This window comes from Phaenicophaeus curvirostris, chromosome Z (assembly GCF_032191515.1).
Source record: "Phaenicophaeus curvirostris isolate KB17595 chromosome Z, BPBGC_Pcur_1.0, whole genome shotgun sequence".
Taxonomy (NCBI): Eukaryota; Metazoa; Chordata; class Aves; order Cuculiformes; family Cuculidae; genus Phaenicophaeus; species Phaenicophaeus curvirostris.
In genome coordinates, this window is record NC_091431.1 from 31,690,879 (window position 1) to 31,715,834 (window position 24,956).

The 24,956-nt window shown below is 38.5% G+C and overlaps 1 protein-coding gene across 1 annotated transcript in view; it reads right to left on the minus strand.

Moving 5' to 3' along the window:
• Window positions 1-9,045: 9,045 nt before the first annotated feature.
• The window catches only part of FER (FER tyrosine kinase), a 129,290-nt gene continuing 113,379 nt past the window's right edge, over window positions 9,046-24,956 (minus strand). Inside the window, exons 18-21 of the mRNA XM_069879949.1 lie at window positions 23,525-23,679; window positions 19,930-20,052; window positions 14,942-18,320; window positions 9,046-14,218 (exon numbers count right to left, since the gene is read on the minus strand). Coding sequence (XP_069736050.1) covers window positions 18,178-18,320; window positions 19,930-20,052; window positions 23,525-23,679 — 421 coding nt within the window. The 3' untranslated portion in view covers window positions 9,046-14,218; window positions 14,942-18,177. The remainder of the gene's footprint in view (window positions 14,219-14,941; window positions 18,321-19,929; window positions 20,053-23,524; window positions 23,680-24,956) is intronic.

Below are 24,956 nucleotides of genomic sequence, written 5' to 3' on the forward strand. Positions count from 1 at the left end.
CCTTTTAAATGTTTGGCCATGCAATGTTGGATGGCTGCTGGCCAGTAGGCAGTATTGCATTGTCATTTTGGGAACTGCCACTAGAACAGTTGCTCTATTTTCTTGGGATCACAGCTATGGGTATGTCAATAACATAAAGCTCTGTTTCCCAGCAGGGTCTTGCCAGCTTTTGGAAACAGCTGGGATCCTGAACTACACTACTAGATGGCTGCTCAAGTACTAGGTAAACCTGAAAAAGGCAGTGTTATTACTCCTCACAGTGTTGCCATCTATGGCCTCAGGGCTAGAAAGAGAGCTAAATGTCAAGTTCTCTGCAAGGTCTTCTTTGGTTTATGGATATGATGCTCCATGTCTTCAGTGACTTTATCACATTCCGGGTAGTGAAAAGAGGGAAGTCACAATATGAACAGTGATATAATAGAACTGTTGGTTACTGTGCTTAATTTTCATCTCTCTAGCCTCACAAAGTAGAAGTGCCCAAAAAAGCCGTCATACATTACAATATCTGCAGAGAGGATTATTGGTGTTTTGCCAAACTTATCAAAAAGACACAGCAGGCCTACAGCAATGTTATGAGTCTTGGGACTGTGTGCTGAATGCCTGAAGCACACATGGAACATAAATCCTAGCAGTATTTCTATGTGATCCCACAGGTGCTCTTTTCCTCCTAGCTTGTGTTGTTGCTGAATATAGTCTACATGGCCTTCATCATTCTTGCCACAACTCTCTCCTAAATTAAACTAACACTAATGGAAAAGGCAAAACCCACAGACATCTGCATGCCAGCTCTGAGCAATGATGCCACTTACATTTCCTTTCTGCTGCCTTTCAAGCATATCTGATAATAAGAAAATTGAAATGTTAATGCCAGTGAAATCTGAACAGGCACACCTAGGAACCTTGGGGAAGACTTCCTGGTATTTGGTGGGGGAAGGATAACATATCCTAAAGAAAGAATGAGGGCAGCTGAAGTCAGATTTATTCACGGACTATGTCAGAAGAAAGTTTACATCTGAGTGTGAGAATGCCCCTGTGCTTGGATCTCCTAGTTTTCACAATTTCTTCCTTTCTGCTTGCTTTCTCTGCTTTATGAGGAACCACAAGAAATGTAGGTATGACATGCCTACCTGTTTGAAGCATTTTAGTAGCCTATCTGACCTCAAAAGACCTGCCACAGTGCAGCTTTTGCTGGAGGCTGTATAATGGATGAATTATTCTCAGTGGAAATATGGAAGTATGAAAGTCACAAATCATTTCCACACAAAGACTTGAGAAATCACATTATAAGCTGAAAGACTAGTAGAAAGTCAACAAAATGCCCTTGGGGCTGAGCAAACTTGTCCCAGATCACAGAGATCACCAAGTTTGACAGAAATAGATGTGGCATTGGAATTTGTTTTTCTGCTCCTGCAATGAAATACTTTTGTTCAATAAAAATAAATACTTACCATTTTGCTAAAATTATCCATTTTGGGGAGACAGTAAAAGACAAGGTTTAAGGCTGGAACTTCAGACTTAATCATGGCTCTCTAAGTAGTTTCTAAGAGCAATGCCAATCTTCTTCTTAATACAGATTATATGCAATTTGTTATTAATTTTGGTGAAAAGCAGAGTGCAACTTACTGTGCAGGCCAGCTGCTCATTTATAAAATGGATTACACATTGTCTAAAGCCATCTCTAGGAAGCCACTAAATTGCATCTATTGCCATCAAAGCCTTCGATATCCCTGTGGCTGAAGACTATTAATAATAACCAAGAATAAAAGAAAGACAGGCAATGTTCTGATTTTTTATGTTTGTCATATTTTACTCGCCTCAAAAATTTTTAGAGAAATGTGTTTCTGCAATGTAAGCTGTCATTAACTTCACAGCAGGAGCAATCCAAGATATCTTGGAGAGTCAAGTCTACTTTCATTGTGAAAAAGGTAGTAATTATGCTGCTTTGAATTTTTTTTCCCCATAACAATCAGGTGCTTGGTTCAAGTAATAAAATATTGGCTTTTTGATTCTGTTGCTTTAGTCTGACTTCACCTTCAACCCCACTAAGTGTAAAATGGAGACAGAGATGAAGGAACATTCACTTTGCTCTGTGTAAGGCACTTCTTTTTAGGTGTGAAGTTCCAGGGGAGGGGGAGATTTTATGGGCACGGCTGAGGATAGTGGGTAACACCCAACCCTGAGCTGTGTTGGAAGTCACTGAGTTGCCTGCCTCAGGCTGCCAGAGGCTCATACTAGGTAACTGCATCTTTTGAGTAGGGTGTGCATATCACCTTTCTCTGACAAAAAAAGGCTGGAAGGAAGATTGGACAAGAAGGGTTTCTGCTCACCTGGAAGTGCTGTGAGCACTTCTGACATAGACTGGGATCCCAACTCCTCTTCCACTCATTGTTAGGACAGAGCATTGAAATCAGGCTTGGAGAGATGGATGGTGTATTTATGGATAAGCATCAGGGCTTAAAATGCCTTATGAATTGGCGGTGAGAACACTGTATGAAGGAGAAGATCCAGCACCTCTAGTGTTTTCTTCTATACTGTTGAGTAGCTGACCATAAAACTGCCTGAATTTTGGCTTTTCTGCGACTGTAAGGCACATTTTTTCTGAAATATATCCCTAATGAACTATTCTCCACCCCACTCCTATAAACCAATGCAGATGGACATCAGACTGCAAAGCGGATAACTGCTTACATGAAGCAACTACAGAAGAGTTGAAAGGCTGCATGGATTTTCTCATTTCCTTGTTTTAAATTCACTTAAATCTGTCTTTTACAAAGATCTTATAGTTAGAGGAGTTCTAGCAATAAACCTAGTAATCCCTACGTGAAAGACTGTGACGTATACTATTTATGCTTTCTAAAGCCACATATAGTCTCTGGCTTCCAGGAACTGCTTTGAGGTCGTGTTTCTCAGCTCAGGAAAGTAGGAAAGATGTATGGAAGGTTTCTGGATGATGGGAGGGAGCCATCATGGTCCAACGAAGAGGTGTGCGGGCAGCTGATGGCTCTAGGTGTTGGTTGTTGAGGTGACAAGTTGAGCTCTGCCAGGGGAAGATCTAGTGCTGCCTCCATGTTATATGTTTCTACATGAAGCCCATCTAGGAGCCCCACAATGGAGTTTGATGCTAGGAGTGGCAATTTACTTTGTTCGCAAGGCCTTGCTGAAGCTTCCCTTGCAGCAGTGGAGGCTGAGAAAACCAAGGTCACAGCTGCCAGGCAAGGATTTTCTCCCCACCTGCCTCCTACATTGTGAAAATAAAAGCTCCATTGGGCTAGAGCAGTGGTTGTGTCCAGACCTCCAAACAGGCATTTCAGTGCTTGTGGGGAGGACAGATTTACCTTGAGGCCCAGTGAGTCTCCAAGGAATGTTTAGCATTTCTGTGTTTTACTCCAATGACTGTTTATTGTAAACACCTATGCTTACACTAGGAGAGCAGCTCTCTTCAGCCCCTATCTGAGGAACGGCCCTTTCTGTCTGGTTCTTTCAGCAGCACATCCTCAGCTCTTTCTCAAAAGAAAATTTCAGATTCATGGGGCCAGAGTACAAAAGTGTGATCACTGTCAAGAGCTCCCCCATAAGGAGCTTCATGGGTACTGCCTAATATTTTAAATTTCTTTTTTCTCCGTATTGAAGTCCTGGCAATCAGAGGCTGCATATCCTTATAAAGGAAACAACATTTCAAAAAATTAAATAAAAGGAGAGGGTGTACGACAATGGCTCTATTCTTGTCTGAATTAGTTCAGCATGTCTTAGAAGGTGAAACAGTTGCAAAGGTTCTTTGCCCTGTATATTTTTTTTTTTTGATTTAAGTCTGTTGACTGATTACAAGGAGGAGGTTGTTATGCCACACTCAGCATCTGCTCTGAGGCTTTTAATATACTGCTGTAACTAGGGGAAGTGGAAGTTTCAGGAGTAACCCTCCACTGCTCAGCTCATTCAGGAGCCTCATAATTGGTTATCATAATCATAGAATTGTAGAATGGTTTGTGTCAGAAGGTGTCTTAAGACCAGCTAGTTCCAATCATCCCTGCCATGTGCAGAGACATCTGCCATTAGATCGGATTGCTCAAAGCCTCAGCCAACCTTGTCCTGAACACCTTCAGGGATGGGCAATCCGTGACATCTCTGGACAGCCTCTATCCCTCCACTGCCTCACAACTATCACAGGAAAAATTTCTTCCTAATACCTAATCTAAACCCTCTCTCTTTCAGCTTAAAAACATTACCCCTCGTCTTGTCACTGCACTTGCTGATAGAGCCCCTCTGCATCTCTCCTTTAAGTACTGGAAGGCTGCTGTAAGTTCTCCTCAGAGCCTTCTCTTCTCTAGGCTGAACAAGACCATATCTCAGTCTGTCTGTCCTTATATGAGAGGCAAGAAAGTGCTTCAGCCCTGTGATTGTCTTCATGGCCCTCCTCTGGTCTCACTCTAACAGATCCATGTCCTTCCTATGCTGAATTGAACAGAGTGCTCCAAGTGAGGTCTCACAAGAGCAGAGGAAAGGGAACAATCACCTCCCGTGACCTGCTGGTCACACTTCTTTTGATGTAGCCCAGAATATGGTTGGCTTTCTGGGCTGCAAACACACATTGATGGTTCATGTTGAACTTCTCATCCACCATTACCCCCAGGTCCTCTTCAGGGCTACTCCCAATCCAGCCTGTACTCGTGTTTGGGATTACCCTGAATAAGAAGCAGGACCTTGCGCTTGGCCTTATCGAACATGATGAGGATGGCACAATGCCACCTCTCAGGACTGTCAAGGTCCCTCTGGTTGGCATCCCTCCAGTGTGTTGATAGTGCCACACAGCTTGGTGTCATCAGCAAGATCATGTGCACACAATTGTACTGTCCATGTCTGCGACAAGCACTTTTCCCAATACCAACCCCTGAGGAATGTCACTCATTGCCAGTCTCCACTTGAACACTGAACCACTGATCGCAACTCTGACACAACTGTGACAATCCAGGCAATTCCTTACTCAGCAAGTGGCCAAATCCATGTCTCTCCAATTTAGAGACTACAATGTCAAGCAGGACAGTGTCATGTTGAATTCTTGTCAGAAAAAAAAGCATTTATTGTGCCAGGAGTGTCATATAAATGCCTGTATGAAGAGTGAATCTGAAAGTATCAAAAGACAGATGCCTACACACAAGTTCAATGGAAATTATTTTCTGACATCGCAGGCTGCGATTTGAGACTTTGTGACTCTGTGTTCAGTTCTGGGCCCCTTGCTACAAGAAGGATGTTGGGGCTCTGGAGCGAGTCCACAGAAGAGCAACAAGGCTAGCGAAGGGGCTGGAGAACAAGACTTACGAGGAGCAGTTCAGGGAACTTAGGTTGTTTAGCCAGGAGAAGAGGGGGCTGAGGGGAGACCTCATTGCTCTCTACGACGACTGGAAAGGAGGTTGTAGAGAAGAGGTTGCTGGCCTCTTCTCCCAAGTGACAGGGGACAGGACAAGGGGGAATGGCTTCAATCTGTGCCAGGGAAGGTTCAGTCTAGATATCAGAACAAAATTTTCACAGCGAGGCTCATCGGGCACTGGAACAGGCTGCCCAGGGAGGTGGCTGAGTCACCATCCCTGGAGGTGTTTAAAAGATGGGTAGATGAGGCGCTAAGGGGCATGATTTAGTGGCAGATAGGAATGAATTAACTCAATGATCCAAGAGGTTTTTTCCAATCTGGTGATTCTATGGTTCTATGACTGTATTCCTGCATGTCCTTAGCTGGGGAGAGATGTTAGCAGCCTCACGGTGTGGAAGATCTAGGTGTCAGCTCAAAATCAGGGCATGTTTCATAAGGGAAAGGCCATGAGTGGGCTAGCAGGAGATTGAAGTCATGTCTGTGGCTGTGTCTTGGATGAGGCTTACTGAGGATGTGTGCTCTGGACACCTCTGGGGTTATCCCTGAAGGTGAGAGATGCTGGGACATGTCTCATTTGAGACGCATTGGGAGGGCCTGAAAACCTAGGTGGCTTGCTGTACCTCCACCTGTGGAAAATCTGCATACAGTAGACTAGGTAAGGTCAGATGCAGCAATAAAATCTATGAACTTGCATTTATATAAAAAAACCAGCTCACTTCTACTTCAAATGCAGAGTCAGCCTGAGGCTTCTAAGTGAAGGAGCAGTTTGGTTTCAGTCCCCATGTCAAGTAAAATTTAGTCTTTGCATATAGTTTAGACTATAATCAAGCTGTATGTGGATAAAAATTTGGAATTGTCTCATTAAATTTTTTGAACCTGCTTTTCTGCAAATAGTCCTATTTTTGTCCTAAGCAGCTGCTTGAGAGACTGACTTTCTGTCTTTCCCCAGACTTCAGGTAGACTTGACCAACCTAGATCCACCAGGTCCCACCCCCTAGTTCAGGTGCACTTGAAGTCTGGGAAAAGACAGAAGGCCAAGCTATATCTTAATAAATCAGCTGTATAGCATGAAAATTATGCCTAGTCAGGACCAAACGCTAGAGATCCGACCCAGTGGGTCCATAACTATGAGTGAAATGGAAACTAACTATCTACATTGATCTAGACCAATGCATCTTTTTCATTTCCAACTCAAGATTATAGGGTATTGGAAAGGATTTTTGAACCCAAGGGCTGTGATTTTAGACAAGAAAGGGTCTTTAAGATAAAAATTTTTATGTAAGGGCTTAGTATATGTCAATCTAACCTTACAGCGCCTTCTCTTTAGTGAAGTCCACTTAGCAATGCAAGATTTTAAGAGTGGAAGTAGAAAAATATTCTCCAGCTGTTGTTAATACAATCTCATTATTCCTTCAACTGTCAGAGAACTTAATACATTATGGGTTGAAAATGTGTGTTGAAGACGCATGTTTTTTTGATTACAGCATGGTCAAATGTCGTACGTTCTTTTGAGGATTCAAAGATAGCTAGTAGTTTGATTTTTACTCTTCTCTGACTTCTGTTTGCAGAATATTAGGCCATTGAAAGCTTGGGAGCTTAGCTATAAGAAAACTTGAGCCCAATGTCTCATTATTCTGTAGTCTTGACACAGAGCTATTTCTTTATTAGAGATGCATTTCTGCAGAGTGTTAAGCAGCAGTGTTTTAGGGTGGCAGATCAGCAACTTAAGAGAATGGAGGGTATTAATACTGATGAAACTGCCTTAAGGAGCTCTGTGAATGGCAGGGTTAGTGGTGTGTCCACGTGTTATTGACTTATGTTTTCTCCATTTATCTATATTGTGGCCTCTGAGGTCAAGTGTACAGCTGCAATTCAGACCATATCAGTGACATTACTCTATTTTTGCATTTCTTATGTTACTCAGTGACCTGTGATAGTCCTCAGGCTCCACAACTTATCACAGGTTTCCTCAGATCTACTTGGTTTTGGGGGTAAATCCACCAAAGGTTTTAAATACAGGAACACTTGGCTTTTGAGCCCTCTGTGGTCCTTGGCCTGAGTTAGGCTCCCAGACTGTGGAGGCAGTGGATACTTTGGGACCCAAGAGCAACATTCATGGAACTCAGCAGACCCAGTGTGCCACTAAATTGAATATACCGGAAAGTCATTACCCAAAATACATTTTTTTCCTCCTTGCTCTTCCACGCTTTAAATGCCTTATGTCAGGCTGAAGCTGGGTACGTATTTCAGCTTGGAGTCCTCAGCCATGAGCCTCTTCTGTCTCTGAACAAGATTAATCTCTCTCCCACACTCAACAACAATATTACCGCCAAACTTCAAGGGAAATTGCATGTGGAATATTTGGATCCAGAAGGACAGGGAAGTATATCTGCTGTTTGCAGTGAAAAAGAACAGATCTGACTTCAACCTGTAGATGTGAGTGATTAGATATAACTGGATGGATGCAAGCACTGCCATCCAGTATCAACACTGCTGTGTCCAAATGTCTTCTGAGTGGACTTATGCAAGTTCTACAGTGCCTGCAAGGTTAGTACTTACAAGTCAGCATGGCAGGAAAAGTCCTAAGTGGAAAACTTGAACTGAAATATGAAATGAGAAGTTACAGTTGTGTTGGAATTGGTGTGTACTCCTACATGGGACCGTTACACTACTGCAGACTGTTAGGTTTGTTAAGGGAAGATGTGTCTGCATGGTTAAATCGGGCATCTCAAAACCAGAGAAATCCTACAATCTGGCATTTAAAATGGTCCTTACGTGCCTGATGTTCTTTGGGATCTTCTGAGAAGAACTTAATCTTTTACACTCAACCTCCTTTACATCTACGTGCATCTGCAGAGAGGGTAAGGCAGTGGAAGAAATTCTTTCAGTGTGGTATTCATACTTTACATTAGCCATCAGATCTCAAAAGATTAGTTTAATTTTTCTTAAGGAATAATAATTCTGATGTTTTACTTCAGTCATAATTATGGTATTAGTCTTTACATTAAGTAGGGATTATGGAAATCAAAGAAATTGCATCAAAGTGTGGTGAAGATCCCAATTATTAGAGATTGGTTTCATTCAAAATAAAACATAAAGTAGCTTTAGACAATATGCTTTAAAATGCAACTTGTATTTAGAATGTTAAGTAGTATTTTTTTTAATATAAAGGGAACAGCACACTAGATCATGTAAAAGAAATTCTGAAGTTTAGATATGCTTTTAGATTGTTGCGTTGCTCTTATTTGGAAATGCCTGCACATTTTACTTTGCAGCTGGGGTACAGGATACATGTTTGCTTTTCAGTGCCCAGCTTATTAACATAACTCTGCCTTGAAAAGAAACAAATGGTGCAACATCCTCAAAACCGCAGAGCATCAGCCCTGAAGTTCTCAGCCTGTTTCAACATGTCCCTTCCCTTCTGCCCACTGGGTTACTCCTTTCAATGCCTTTTGATATATAAAAGGTAAACAAAAGTGACAGCCAACGTTGTAAGTAAGGATCACACAGATATTAACTGCATAAATTACCAAAAAAATTTAAAATAAAATAGATTTTTTTCGTTGTGAAGTAGAGTATTTTGAACTGTTACTGTTCCCAAGAGCAGTGTTACTAAAGTTGACTTTCCATTTGATTTTAGAAGAAGCAAGTGAATAAACACAGCCAGTAAACACCAAATAAAATGAGGCAGCTCAATACAAATATTTTATATTTATTGCAAGAGTACAGTAAAAAGGGGACCACAGACTCATTAGTGGTAACTGGTCCACAGATAAAGACGAAAGACTATTCAGAAAAGGTCTGTAGTTTACAAGAATATTGAAATCCTGTTTTGTGACAGCCTAGAAAAATAAAAAGTTAGCTTGAGTTCAAGAGTATAACATTAAAGTATATAAAAAATTGGCAAATAAATAAAGTTAAAACACAGATCTATTTAAAATTTTAAAGGACAGACAACTGGCAACTGTATTACATAGTTACAACTTTCAGACTTGCCTAAAAGCCAGATAAACTCACAAATGTTGCTTTCTTATGTTTTTACATGTGTACTTTTGGGAAGAAGCACCCATTTCCAGTGTTATGTATTATCCATCTGCTTCACAAATCTATTATTTTTAAGCAACAAAGGGCAAAAAAGGTGCTTTACCTGATATTAAACTTGCTGGTGCAAACTTTGGCACAAAACTGAATAGAAATCTAAATGTGTTTGCAAACAGTATCTGTGCCCCACTCAAGGCTATTGGTGTCAAAGGCCTTGCATGTGCTAGCAGGTCAGTAAATCAACCTTCTCTCCTTCCCCAACAGCCCTCCTCCATCTCCAGCTGCCTACAATTACACAAAGGAAAAGTAAGACATGCAACCAAAAAAAAGCAGTCCTACCAAGTTCCATCTCTGGAAGTCATATGAGCACACATATAACTACACTCTCCTCTAAAAGAAGGGACAAGAGAGGTTAATTTTTGGCTTTCTATCCTCAAAATTTCTTTGTAGGAATCTGCCTGCCTTTTGTGTCCTGTGGGACAAGCCTATATCACATTTTTCCCCCATTACGTGTTTTTAGCATATCAATGAATAAGGTGGGAAGCTTGGTGGAAAACATAATTTAACTTGTGTGTTACAGGTAATGATACAATTAACACTGGAAACAGGTAAGTTTCTTCTAGTTGTTCCATCTGTTGAAGACTTTGCATTTGTGACGTGACCCTTTAGGCAGCTGAAGGAAGGAAAATAATACAAAGAATCCCCATTGTATATTGCATTTCTGCATTTCATAACAAAGAAAAAATATCCCTAAGCACTACAATGTCAGGTGATTTAAGAATCAGCCATATTCAGAGATATAGGAAAGTTTCAGTCTCTGGTAGATTTGTTAGTGACTCATAGTGAGCGCAGGTATAATATAAAGAGCGGCCATGCAAACTACAAGACCTTCTCTACAGTATCCTGGCTGCATCTGTGCTATGTATCAGAATTGCTGAGAGCACTTGAATTGGATACTTGAAGTCAGCAGTTCCCTGATAAAGATGAAAGAAGGTACAGTCCTACCTCCCTGCTGAGTTAAAGTCAAACACAAATATTACTACAGCAGAGACATCTTGATCAAAGAATATTGTGGTTCAAGCTGTGCAACAAGATTTAGTTCAAACTACTACTTTAGTGATATTAAATGCATTAACCCATGCCAACTCAGACAACTGGTGAAAGAACAGTTCCCTGTAAACTTCTATCGACTTAGCAATGCTAATATGAAGTTGCAAGTCTCAACATTTTCAGTAGTCATGAGGGTATAATTATGATATGTTACATGATATACAAAAATCAAATTTCTAAAGGCAAAATGGATGACTATAATGAAGATTAACACTGTTTGGAAAGGACTGTTAAGAAGAAACAAGTTAACAATGAGTCTTACATAGTTGGCACTAAGTCACTGCTGTTACATTTAAAGATATTGTTTGGATCTGGTCTGACAGTAAAATCATTCCTTTTTCAGGGAGCATATTTAGCTTTATATTGCTCCCTAGCAGGAGCAGGATGCTCTGTATTGTAAACTAGGAAGTCATGAATGTTGTTTTTCTGATGTCTTTCACGACATGGACAATTCACAATATATTTAGGGTTTGTAAAGTGATTAAAAATGTGATTTGAACAATGTGCTTCTTAATTCACAGTTACTTCAATCTTTATACAAACACATTGCCATAGGTATCAAGGTATAATAACATTATAATATTTTTTAGTCAAGCAAAAGCAGGGATATATTTTAACTTTTATTATAAGAATAACTTTTCTGAAGTAAGTGAAAGGGTATTATCTGAGGCACACATAGCCATCAGAAACAGAAAATGTCTGGGATGTGCAACAGACTATTATAGCAGAGCTCACCTAGAATTGTAAACATACTGCAGTCCTTTTTAAAGAGCAGAAAGATTCTTTAAGAACTGATGCAAGAGATCAGACTGAGGTTGTTTACATATCAATAATCAAGGATTTTGTATTACTACTACATTTAACAGCTATGGAGTTCCTTATAAGTTAAGGAAGACTAAGCTGACTCTGTATAAAGATGGTAGCATGGATCTTTCTTTTTTCATGGTGGAAATTGCCAGTCCATACTTCCAACATGTGTAATCTAAAATGAATTGCTGGTTGATCTAATTTTTCTTTTAAAAAGCACAATTCCTTTAAAATGTTGAAGGGTTTCAAAGGAGCAGCATGCATTATCTCTCTTAGTGCACTCACAAGACTTAACTTATGTACTTATCTACAAACATTTGTAGTTCTAAATCTAAATGACAGTTCCAAATAGTAGCAATTTAGGAACACTTTTTTGCAAGCTTTCCTGGGTAGCAGTAATGTGAGTCCTAGGTTATGATATTGGTTCACAGGTCATATTTATCTACAAACACAAAGCCAGTTATTGCAAGTTTTATTTACAAAGCATTCAATTCCGTGAAGACAGAGAAAGAAAGACTGTAGTTTATGGCTCTTCCTTCACTTCATGACCTCAGTCAACTATATTTGAGGGCATTATATATCCATTTTTCTAAGTATGGCTACCAGTTTTTGATTTAAAGAAGGCCTACATAATCTGAGATCTATAAATGAACTTTCTCTTTGCTATAATCTGAAACAGTTGCAAAATAACAATACATGTAGCTAGCAATCTATATTAGCTCTTTATCTTAAAAAAAACTGCCCAAACCATCTCAAAATTCTTATTTAAGTCATGTCCAAATGACGTCTTAGAAAATGGTATTCTAAAACACCTAATAATAAACAACTTCCTGAAAATGAAGCAACACAATTTATCACACAATTTCTATACCTGGAAATACATTCAAGTCAGAATTTCATGTCAAAGAAGGATAAGAAGGATATGGACCTGCTGGAGTAAGTCCAGGAGAGGGCCATAAAGATGATTAGAGGGCTGGAGCACCTCCCATAAGAATACAGGCTGAGAGCGTTGGGCCTGTTTAGCCTAGAGAAGAGAAGGTTCCAGGAGACCTTATACGAGCCTGCAAGAAAGCTGGAGAGGAACTTCTTATAGTTGGACTCAACGATCCTGTGGGTCTTTTCCAACCTAGTGATTCTGTGATTCTTACATGGGCATTTAGTGATAAAATGAGGGGTAATGGCTTTGAGCTGAAAGCAGGTAGATTTAGAATAGGTATAAGGAAGAAATTCTTTACCTTGAGGGTGGTCAGGCACTGGAATGAGTTGCCCAGAGAAGTCTAGATGCCCCCTCCTTGAAAATGTTTAAGGCTTGGATGGGGCTTCGAGCAATCTGGTCTAGTGGGAGGGTCTAGTGGGAGGGTCTAGTGGGAGGGTCTAGTGGGAGGGTCTGGTGGGAGGGTCTAGTGGGAGGTGTTGGAACTAGATAAACTTTAAAGTCCCTTCCAATCTAAACCATTCTATGATTCTATGAATGTGGAAGTTAAGGAAAATGTGGGAGCTACCAGGCAGAACTTGCTGTACTTTTCAAGGAGAAAGTCTTCCCTTCCTTGGTCTGAAAGCAAAGTGGGGTGTTAATAATGCACTGATATGCAGTGCTGAAAAGTATTTAAGGGCTGGAAATTACAGATGTATTATTAGTTTCAGGAAAGTGGCAATACTTGGAAGGCTGTTCAGAATGTGACCAGTTTAAGAATTCTTCTGTTTTTTTGTTGTTGTTTTTTTTATTTTAGTTTGTTTTTTTAAAAGAAAAGCTATCCTGGGGGAGTTCTTGTACTTGATTACAAAAATACCCTTTGCTGAAGTTATTCTTAAAGAAGCTTGACAGGTTTCTGAAGCTCAGCCATTTTTCTTCTAAACTGTTACTGATGATTGTTTAAGGACTGCTTTTTTTTACACTAAATCTGCATAAGGAACCTAGAAGAAAAGTTTTAATAGAGCTCATTGTTGTTTGGAACATCAGGAATACTGGACTTGCCCTATACTTTCTAATTACTAATTAAAGTCCTGTATTCCTGACAGTGAAAGACTGCATGAATGTGGTTCTAAGAAGAAAAAAAGAGATGTACCTTAGCCAGTAGCCAGGACATTATTCCCTCTGTATTTTTCCCTCCACATATCCTGACTTGCCTAGAAAGAATGTTTCCCATATCACATGCCCCTTTGTGCTTTAGGAAAAAAAAAATTAATTGGGGATCGCATATTTATGCTCAGTCATAAAAATGTTACAAATCCAAGCACACTAGGATAACAAACATTTCTAGTGCCTACAAACAGGACAGATGTTATAGTAAGTGGATTCTCTCCATTAGTCTCTCTTTCATTCCGTCTTTATAATGAGTTATAATTACTAATGATAACTAGTCATTTTCAGAACTACTGCTCTAGAATATCATGTTTGATGATACTACTTACATACTAAGTCATCTCTTCAAATATTGCATCATTTTAAGTCCATCAATGGCACTGCCATTTAGAGATATGACAGCAACAACAATGGAAGCAGGGATAGTGTTTAATCACTGTTGTTAATATACATGCAGCACCACATCTGGGAAATTTTAGGGAGGGGGAGATATTTTTGAATAATTCTGAGGGTTGGTTATTCTGTAACCTCAGTTTTTTTTCTGTAGTATCTTTAAAATGTATGCAAAAGATAACAAAATAGTTGTAAGAGAAAACAAATGGATAACTACATAGTTTTAGTGATGAGCAGTAAGTTTTAGTGATGTGCTTTAGGATTTGAGTAAGTGTAACAGGTGGTCAAAGACATGGATGAAAAATAAGTATGAATACTTATTCAGTAACCAACCAGTTTTCTGTTTCTCATTGACAAGATCAGGCTTACTTTACAAACTGCAGTTCTGGTGATGCATGTTCCAATAACAACTTACTAAGTGCCTGAGGGTTAAAATTAGAGGAGCCCAAAAGAAGGCAGATTTTTTGATGGGAGTCTGTTACAGACCACCCAGCCAAGAAGCAGCAGCTGATGAGCTCTTCTATAAACAGCTGGGGATAGTCTCTAGATTGATGCCTCTTGGCTTGTATCAGAAACGGTATGACCAGCAGATCCAGGGAGGTTATTCTCCCTCTGTACTTGACACTGGTGAGACCGCTCCTTGAATACTGTGTTCAGTTCTGGGCTCCTCACCACAAGAAGGATGTGGAGGCTCTAGAACGAGTCCAAAGAAGAGCGACGAAGCTGGTGAGAAGGCTGGAGAACAGGCCTTATGAGGAATGGCTGAGAGAGCTGGGGTTCTTTAGCCTGGAGAAGAGAAGGCTGAGGGGAGACAATATTGCTCACTACAACTACCTGAAAGGATGCTGTGGAGAGGAGGGTGATGGCCTCTTCTCCCAAGTGACAGGGGACAGGACGAGAGGGAAAGGCCTCGAGCTCCACCAGGGGAAGTTCAGGCTGAACATGAGGAAAAAAATTTTCACAGAAAGGGTCATTGGGCACTGGAACAAGCTGCCCAGGGAGGTGGTTGAGTCACCTTCCCTGGAGGTGTTTAAGGGACAGGTGGACGAGGTGCTGAGGGACGTGGTTTAGTATTTAGTAGGAATTGTTGGACTCAATGATCCAATGGGTCTTTTCCAACCTGGTGATTCTATGATTCTATAAACATATTAGGCAACTCTGCAAAAAGGCAGATTTTTGTTGAGAAGAAATGCAATATAACTGTAGTAGCTAAATAAAAAATAGTTCATTGGTTTCATTACAAACTATTGAAATGCACGTTTCAAAGAACATGTCTTGGTGGGATGGTGACTCTACAACATCACACTTTGCTGAAGCAAGGTTTGTTTTCAAATAAGACACTTTTCACAATGTTACTTTCCATAAAACTGAAATGTTCAGGAACCCTCATAATTTCACTCATGACTGAACTCTGAAGGTAACATTTTCTTAATTTCTACTGAAACCAAACTAAAGATGCATTTTGTTTTTTACCCTCAAAACAATATTTCTTAAAATGATGAATGCAATTCCTTGGCAGAAGAAAACAACAGAGAACCTGATTAATTCCACCTCACATAACAGGCTGAGGTACTTCTACCTGACCTTCAACAATACTCACAGTTTCTCCCATTTAACAGCATAAAAACCCCAGGATTCCCTCAGAGTCCCCCTGGTTGGGACAGTGCCAGCGTAAGAACCTCTGTGAAACACTAGATTTGAAAGTGAGTCTGAGTTTTAACTTTTTTGTAAGTTCTCTAGGACAGTCCGTGAGTCAAATGACCAGTGTCCAGCTAACCTATGAACAATGCAAGACTAAGTCATTAAAAGTCCAGAGAAAGCAGATATTGTGGCTTTGGTTCTTGACTACGATGTCTTTTTTTAAAATGCCATTCTACAGCAGGTTGGTTTGTGAGCTACCCTGCAAGAAGTATACAAACTTAAAAAGAGTTTCTATAGGTATTGATTTCACTTCCTAAAATGCCTAATTGCAATAATTATAAATAAAAAATTATGAACATGTTCTGTGACAAATGATGAGATAAGATTTAAATAATTAAAGAGACATGTATCTGTGTTTAAATTTATTCTATACTTATGTCATTCTTATATTCTTCCAAAGAGTTACTATTTTTGAACTGATATGATGCCTACTTCAGGAATAATAATAAATCTTCTTGCTACTGTAGAAATCTTGTGTTTTAAAAAGTCTTCAAATTTAAGCAGAAGTGTGGTATGAATTACAAACGTTAACAATTTCCAAGCAAAAGAGGAGTACAATTTTTCTTTTTATGTGAGAGTCAGGATGGTGACTGGTTAATTTAAGACAAATAAAACTGTATTTCTTTGTTATAAAGATGGCAAATAGCAAAGAAATGGTCCAGCTTTCTCATGGAAGAATATTAAGTCTCCAGAGACTATGAATGCTGACAGAGGAGACACCATTATCCTTACTTGCAGACTTCAGTGATGCATACACAAGGACTTGCAGTTGGATGAATCTTGAGTTTTTCCAAATGATTGTGGAATATCCCTTAGATCTTAGTACACTTGTATTTGCACTAGCATGCTAGCAAATTAAGGCACAAACTTTTTGTACTATTTAAAAGCATACAAACTACCACAAATATTTCCCATTGCTCTTGAAAAATATCTTTGGGCTACTTGGATGTGTAGAACTAAATAAATAAGCAGTATGCTTATAAGGAAGTTACATTTCTGCCACCAAGTTTCCCAAGTGCTATATCTTCATGGGTATGTACAAGTTTCCTCAGCTCCAAGAAAAATATCACTTAAGAAATGAAAGAAGCTCTCACCATTCCTTACACTTGGATGCTGATGGCTCCATATCAAATGCAGGTGATGTGCTCCAGCATCATTTTTTTATTTGGACACTAACTCAAATATAACAGACATACTCTTCTAGACTACACATATTTTGGTCACATACAGCCTTAAATGCTACCACTCAGTACTACTATAAATACACTTTAGAGAGCAAAAATGTCCCAGGCAACAGAAAAGTCACCTTAACAGAAATAAAAACATAATGTAGCCACTGACTGCACTACACCTCTATCCCACTGTAACAATAAAATATTGGGCTAATTAACATTCCAGATGCTGTCATTGAGAGTCTCTATTTCTTACTTGCATTAGCAGCAGTTGGCATACCTTGATCTGAAAAACTTATAGCTAATTCTTAGAAAAACTTTAAGCACCTTAAACTAGGACGAAGATACTGTGACTTGTTCCTGTACTTAAGTAGGGACCTAGGAAATAATTCCAGCTGCAAAGAGGACCCAGAGCCAGAGTAACACACAGTTACTTCCCCTATCTTATAAGTTTGGATTCTTCCTGGCAAAGGGCTTTGTGTTTGTCTTTTTTTTAATCTATATATTATGTTTTTATTCCTAGTGGCATTTAAAACTTGTCTGGCCCCTGTCTTTTGAAATCTGATTGCAATGATTTAAAACATCTGGAAGGTTAGAATTTCTACCCTGCCTTGCCCATCTTGTCAGATGCCTTAAACATATTTTATTTTGCTTTCTTGGACAATTTCTTTATGCCATACAGAAGCAGTATATTCCTTTGGACATTACACATGGAGTGTACTTTTGCTTAGCATAAACTTTGGTAGGCTCCAGCTGCATTCTGAGAATTTTTACGAATGAAAGGGAAAAAAACCAAGATGGAAAGGAAATCTAGCAATTAACATTCTTTAACTCCACTAAGCTCAAAAATATTTGTCATCTGCTGCTCTGATTAGTAAACCTCTTTCTGTTGGTCTACTACTTTTACATATTCTTTGGAAGGTAGATGGTTTGCAGTATTTCTGAACATGTATAGAATCCAGAATCTCACTGACCTTCATCCTTGAAACAAAGTAGCACTTAAAAACATCAGTTGCAGAAAAGATGTAAAAATCTAAGAGTTTCTAGTTGAAATACTTGTCAAAACTGAATCAGTTTTGAGGCCAACACATACAACAGTGACCAAATCAGAGCAGTGCTGGTGTTGACATATGGGACAGGTGTAGCAGACTGAGAACACAGTTCAAAGTAGAAAACCTCTGAAAAATATCACCAGCAGTTACTTGCTATAAAACAGATAAAAGCCACAGTCCCTTAAATCTATAGTATGTGCTTTTCTATTTACATGTAACCTTAATGACAACATAACTGTGACTGGGTATATAGCATTTTGCAGTATGTGTCTTTAATGCAGATGTAGACATCATTCAAGACAGTACACAAGTATATAAAAAACCCCGGTTAATTTCAAAGTAATCCTAGAAGAATACTGCAAATAATGTTGTATAAATGCATAGTGTTTGAGACGAGAAAACTACTTCACTGGAAAATGAAGTCCCATACACAATGATTTTGGCACTTGTTCATCACTATGTCACTTTCTTTTTGATTGAAGACAGCTCTTTCTGAATCTCACTGAATTTTGGCCGGTTTTCTGGTCTGTAGTCCCAACACCTCTGCATTATTTTATATATTTCTTCTGGACATTTTTGTGGCGCTGACATTCGGTAGCCTAGTACACAAAAAAGGGGAAAATCTTTGGCACTGAAAATTATGCACGATGACAAATCTTAAAAGAAACCAGTGAAGTTCAAGATCATTGTATTAAAAAAGATCTTCAGAGCTGTAAGAGGAAAGTCTTCAATATATAACTTACATAAGACAGATAATTATTAAACTAATCAAAGCTCAGGTTCCAATGACATTTCAGTTGGGCATGGTAAAATGTCAGTATGCTTCTCATCCCTAAGAGCAGCAAAGTGTATAGATTTGTTTCCTGTATCTTAGGAAGTAGCTACACTCTAGGTTTTAACTGTGTTCCATGTGCCTCCACAGGAAACCTATAGTAAACATTAAGATGGGAGTAAATTTATTTGCTCTTTTTCAAAATGTATCAACTTTTATTCTCATGCTTCTTCCCTTTACTGTCTCCTTAATAAGTTTCTTTCCCATTTGCAATGTATCAATTTCTTTTTCCTACTTCCTGTTTTCTTAACATTCACAATTTCCCATTGTCTTAACTCCCTTACTCTCCTGGTTTGCTTTGGCAGGCAGTGGCCTTCCACACCTCTCTGTTGCTGTCACCTGAAGGAATTCTCTGATTTGGTAATGAGCAGGAGAATGATCAGTTAGGAACTAATCACTCCGAAGCCACAGATAAGTGACTCTTCCAGAACATCATCCATATCCTGGACCACGTGGAATATGAGCAAAGAGTGCACACAGGCAGGGCACACTGTGTCTTGAGGTACAGCAACCACACCATTGCTAGCTGGTTGAGAGAACATTTGCCCCACACTACTCCACATTGGCGTGGCTCGACCTTGAATACTGTGTGTAGTTTTGGGTATCACAGTATAAAAAGGATATAAAGCTACTGGAGAACATCCAGAGGAGGGCCACAAAGTTGGTGAAGGGTTTAGAGAGGAATCCATATGAGAAGCAGCTAAAGTAACTTGGTCTGTTCAGCCTGGATAAGAGGAGACTGAGGGGAGATCTTATTGTTGTCTACAGCATCCTCACAAGGAGAGGAGGAGAAGCAGGTACTGATCTCTTTGCGCTAAAGTTGATAAAAGTAAGTCAAAGGCCTGAAATCCTGTTAAGTTATTTCCTAATTTAAATAAAAGCCTTTTGATTATTTTGTAAAAGAGAAATGTGACTTTCAACTAGCTTGCCATTCTCCACTGTAATTGCTACATTTTTGTCTGAAATGCTTAAATAGAGAAGATGGAGTGACATATGGAATGATTTTTTTCTTCTGATAGTTTAGAATATTTATACTTGCATTAGCATAATCTTAAATAATTCATTCTGGTCAAGCCTCTGCTTTCCACAGCAGTAAATACATCCCCTCCATCTCACCTTTTAGTTCTGCAACAATGAAAGTCAGCACGCTGTATGTCGTCTGTCCTTGAAGTCACTAGTCAGTATGCTCTTTTTTTCAAGAAGCCTATATATTGCACTATTACTCCCAGAAAGCTGGATTTAGCAGTTAAAAAAATCTCATATTTTTGTTAAAATTGTTGGATAAGTCGTATGTTATTTAATTGCTATTTTATACTGTATGTACTACAAACTTATGGATCTATACAGCATTTTTTTCACTCCCTACAAATAACTACCTTTCTCGACTTGTTCTCGCGCTTGTTGGTTGGTCATTCCAGGGTATGGGCATACTCCTAAACTGAAGGTCTCCCACAAAAGGATTCCAAAGCTCCATACATCACTTTCAGATGTGTATCTCCCTAAGAAAATGAGAGAAAACACTCAGCTTAACATACAGAGAAATTAATGTTTCAGAAAATCATGGTCCCAAATTTTCTTAAAAGGTGAAGGCTTACATTGGCAAGCTTTAAGCAGAACAAAGCTGTAGCTACTAATAATAGATTGCCAAATAACATAGTGTTCTGTATTTCAAATGATAAAGTATCTTAAGGTCAATATTTAGGAAGAACGTAAGCTAACTCATAGTTCCACAATTTGACAGAACTGACCACATCAGTTGTTCTTCATGCAAGTGAAGAATGTCTTTCCTTCTCAGTGTATGTATTTTTTTTCTTTTAATATAAAAGGACAGAATAATGTCAGTTATTTCCCCTCCTGTTTATAATTGCTTCCAATTCCAAAGATACTTTTAAAAAAATTACCTTTCTTAGTTCACCAGTATAGTAATAAGTATTCTGAGAGAAGCTACTATCAGCATAGTTTGTGAAGAGGGCCTGATGTTTATGCTTTGAGAAACTGTTCTCCAAAAATGAAAGTATAGTTGCTTCAGCTTGTTTAATCTAGACCCTGAAGAACTGATGCATCCAATCAGTTAAGAAAAAATGAAAGATCTGGCCTTCTGGTTCCATTATCTTCAACTCTGCTTTAGAGATAGCAAAATAGATAATTGATAGATAATTGGATACCAAACCTCTTTGTGCAGCAAAAGATTTATATTATATTATGGAGCAGATATTTTTATTGTCCCTGATGAATTCACATAAAGAAGGATGGATTCACATTAGAAAGTTAAGGCTCCCAGCTCTTTACAGCAGGATCTGTGAAAATGTTACCATAAAATTCCATTTTCTACATTACTTTCAACATTTCTCATGACTGTTTTTCTTGTTCCATATTATTACATTGTATTTAAGTATCTTTATTCTTTAAAATATACACATGCTTATGAATATATAGTCTGTTCACCTCTGATCATGAAAGAACTCAAACTAAGCCGTTTGTGACTAGAAAAAAGGAAAATACATGCAAATTATAGTGACAGTTGGCGATACAACAACTGTTCTGGTGTCAGAAAGTTCAATTTACTAAAACCACGTATCACTTCCAGCTGTGCTACATTAGAGTGCCTCACAGATAGCAATTATGGGCCTTCACTAAGCTCTTTGTAATGAAATTAGTTTTCTTGTCTATGTATCAACTCTCTTCAGAGTCTGGCATCCAGTAATTTAACACTTTTGGTTGAAATCCTCCAGAACACACAAGATAGGTGATTAGGTTTTTTTAAAGAAAGTGACGGTTCTGCACAGTTAATTATCTTTTCCACTGTGACATTATCTGGGGGGGGGAAAAAAAAAAAAGGCCTGTTCATTCAAAATAAAACCCCTCCACACAGTAATTTATTAACATGACAAGAAGGTCAAAATGTTGTACTGCAAAAACATACATACTAAATGTGTATTTTAATTTTGAGAGAACAGGAAGCAAAAGTACCCTACACTTGGCCTAAATAAGTAATTTTATTAGAAGCTTTTCAAACATTTTTTCCATTTGCTGGAAGTGATGGAAATCATATAGTTCCAAGCAAAAATAATGGTATGGAATGGCACTGAAAAGCAACCACCGAAAGTTAAATCTCCCACAGGCTCCAGTGACATCAGAATTTTGCTTATGACTTCAGACATAACTCCTTAGTCACTTCATTTGCCCTAAACTGGTTTCAGGAGTTCAGAGCTTGTGTCATTTTTTTTTTTCATTTAAAATCTTTCTGACTGCTACTAATTTGTCATATACAGCAAATCCAGAAGTGACTAAAAAATAAAAAGTTTTACACAGTTTCTTAAGCACTCTATCATTCATGAAATGGCCAAACAACCCTATTCCTCATTTTCTTCCACATCTTGAATCTTGCCATGAAGAACCTTGCCACATGGACAGTGGTTGCCAACTGGTTTTGAAATACTGTATATTTAGTTCTATTTCACCCTGGTATCAGCCTTACCTATACAAATTAATGCAATTTTTACAACTATATTAGGATAGTGAATAGTAAAACCCAAACATATTATTTTTACCCACATCTTTCAAGAGAGTGGAAAAAATGATCTTTCAAAAACACACAGAAACCTTCTACAACATTTTGAAAGTTGAGTAGTATACTTCTGAACACATTAACAAATGTTTGAGAGTGCTTATTTTCCTAACACTAGAGAAAATCACTCAAAACAGTTAGAGAATGTGTACATTTTAAGAAGCACAAAATAGTAGATGTTACACGACTATCCTCTCCTCTCCTGTCCTATGCAGAAAAAAGACTCAAAAGTACAAAGTGAAGATGTTACCACAAGAACATGTGTACTGCTTAATGTAGTCCACTGCATTAGATACAGCCATGAAGGATTATATATCAAATAAACTGTACACACTTCTGAAATAACAAAAATTAACATTCAAAGTATCTTTCATAGTGGAACAAATACCCAAAATAGAAAAGCGTGTTCCCCAGTGAATGCCAGCAACACTAACACCTATTAGCATAATTGATAATACAGGATCAGCTAGTGTAATTAAATTTATTATTAGCCTTCCAAAAGGAAGATCTGCTTTATTGTACTATGGCATTAAGTTCTGCAAGACCGCTAATAAGATAGCACTTTGCTATCAGTTTTAAGTCCCAATCTTATGATTTCCAATGTATGATTTTAAAAAAAAATTTTAAGAAATGGCAAAAATATTTATAGACACTTCAAACAGAATTTAAAATGTTTTCATTCCTAAGAACTCAGCTAAAGAACTGGTTGAGAAAACTACATCTAAAACATAGTCCTGTTCATTTAATACGCTTCACAACCCTCTTTGCTAAGAATTTATTTTTCTAGTTTCATCTAAGTTAAAATGCTAAATACAGCTGTTTCTGTTCTGTTCCACTATTACCCACATAGTATGGACTACTTCCCTCAATGTGGAAAAAATGTAATTTTTTCCCCCAGGATAACAGTCTAGCAATAAATAAAAACACAGATAAAGAAAAGCTGCAGTTAAAAAAATATAAATCAGTGACTGTAGTCTTCTCCAATGCAAAGATTTATCTAACAGAGTATTCTAGTATGTTAACACTTCCTCCTTTTTTCAAAGAGGTGCTCAAGCAATCACTACCATAAATATGCAGAACTTGCCACTCGTTTTTCTAGCTGTTATGATTTAGATGACCGACTAGGTAGTCTACTAGAATGAGTCAGCAACATAACCAAAGCGTTATTTTCTTGCCACATAGCAGCAATTTTGGTGTTGCTGCCTTATTCCTTTTGAAGGCAAACCAGTACTTTATACATAATATAAATAAGACTGAAATATCAGAATTATCTTAAACATTATTGATTTTATCTGGGCACTAAGAATATGTATATATATCCAAATATTGCTCATGGTGTAGTGCTGGTGACCCTTAAACTACATTTAACTTTTTTTTATAACAAGATACAGGTATGTCCTTACCATAGTTGAGTGCTTCTGGAGCAGTCCACTTGATAGGAATCTGCTTTAGGCCTGATGATGAGTACACGCCATCATCCTCTTGCCGGGACATTCCAAAATCACTTATTTTCAAAATGTTGCTTTCACCTACCAAGCAGTTCCTTGCAGCCAGGTCTCTAAGTTACAATAAGACATAAACCCCCATATTTTTACACATTTTAAAGTACTCAAAGCTGTTTTAAATGGCTGAGCCTCTCAGCCAAGAAAGTTGTGCTTCTCAGAAAACATATTTAAGAAATGGCAGAAAAATGCCACACAGCAGTTGTGGAAAAGAGGAATGAGGGAGGGGGGAAAAAAGTGCAAGAAATAATCCTGTAAACAATAAGGGCGGTGAAGAAGTGGAGGGAGGATGTGCTGGAGATGCTCCAGCTCACAAAGCAGAGATTCCCCCGCAACCCTTGAAGGACCCACACTGAAGCAGTTCATGAAATACTGTATTCCCTGGGAAGGACTCAAGATTGAACAGGGGAACAGTTTGAGGAGGAAGGAGCAGCACAGAGGAGCTGTTATGGACTGACTGCAAGCTCCATTCCCCACTGCCTTGTGCCAAGAGTGGGATAAGGTGGAGGACTGAAGGTTACTGTCAGAAGACAACAGGGATGAGGGAAAGGTGATTCTGATTTTGTCTTTATTTCTCAGCATCCAACTGTTTTTTATTTGGAAATAAATTAAATTAATGTTCCCCAAGTCAAGTCTGTTTTGTTGTGACAGTAATTGCTCAGTGACCTCCCTGTCTCTATCTTGATCCACAAGCTTCTCTGTCTTATTATCTCCTCTGTCCTGTTGAGGTGACGGAGTGAGAGAGTGGCTGTCTGCCAAAGTCAAGCCACCACAAGTGCCCTCTGAGGCCACAGAAATAAACCCACAAGTTAACAAATCTTATTTTATGCAAAATTAAACAGAATTTGAAGAACCACCCTAAAACATGTGCCCATGCCCATATTTATGAAAGACAGTGAGAAACCAGAGAACTGACTCCATCTTCTCTAAATTATCTAATTTTTTTTTCAGCTTAAATAGCTAACACACTTTACAAACAACTTGTCTTATCTGAATATTCCAGAATAACTGCATAAGCTTTAATGTTCTGGATCAGAATTATAGCACAGTTTTGAAGTGAATCCTCTGAGCATGTAAAGCACTTTCACTGGTTTTGAAGAGTTATTGTGATGTATACAAACTTGGAAGAAACTAACCTAAAACTCTGCCCACAGTGTGTAGAAATTTGTTTCTACAGCTAACACAGAATGAAATAACAAACAGCTTCAAATGCTATGCATGGTGGGGACATTCATGACAAAGGGCTGAATTATATGTAAGTCTAAAGTAAAAGTCTTGAGCTTTGCCTAAGAATGTTAAAGCTCATGTATTTACAATTACTTTGATCAAGTGA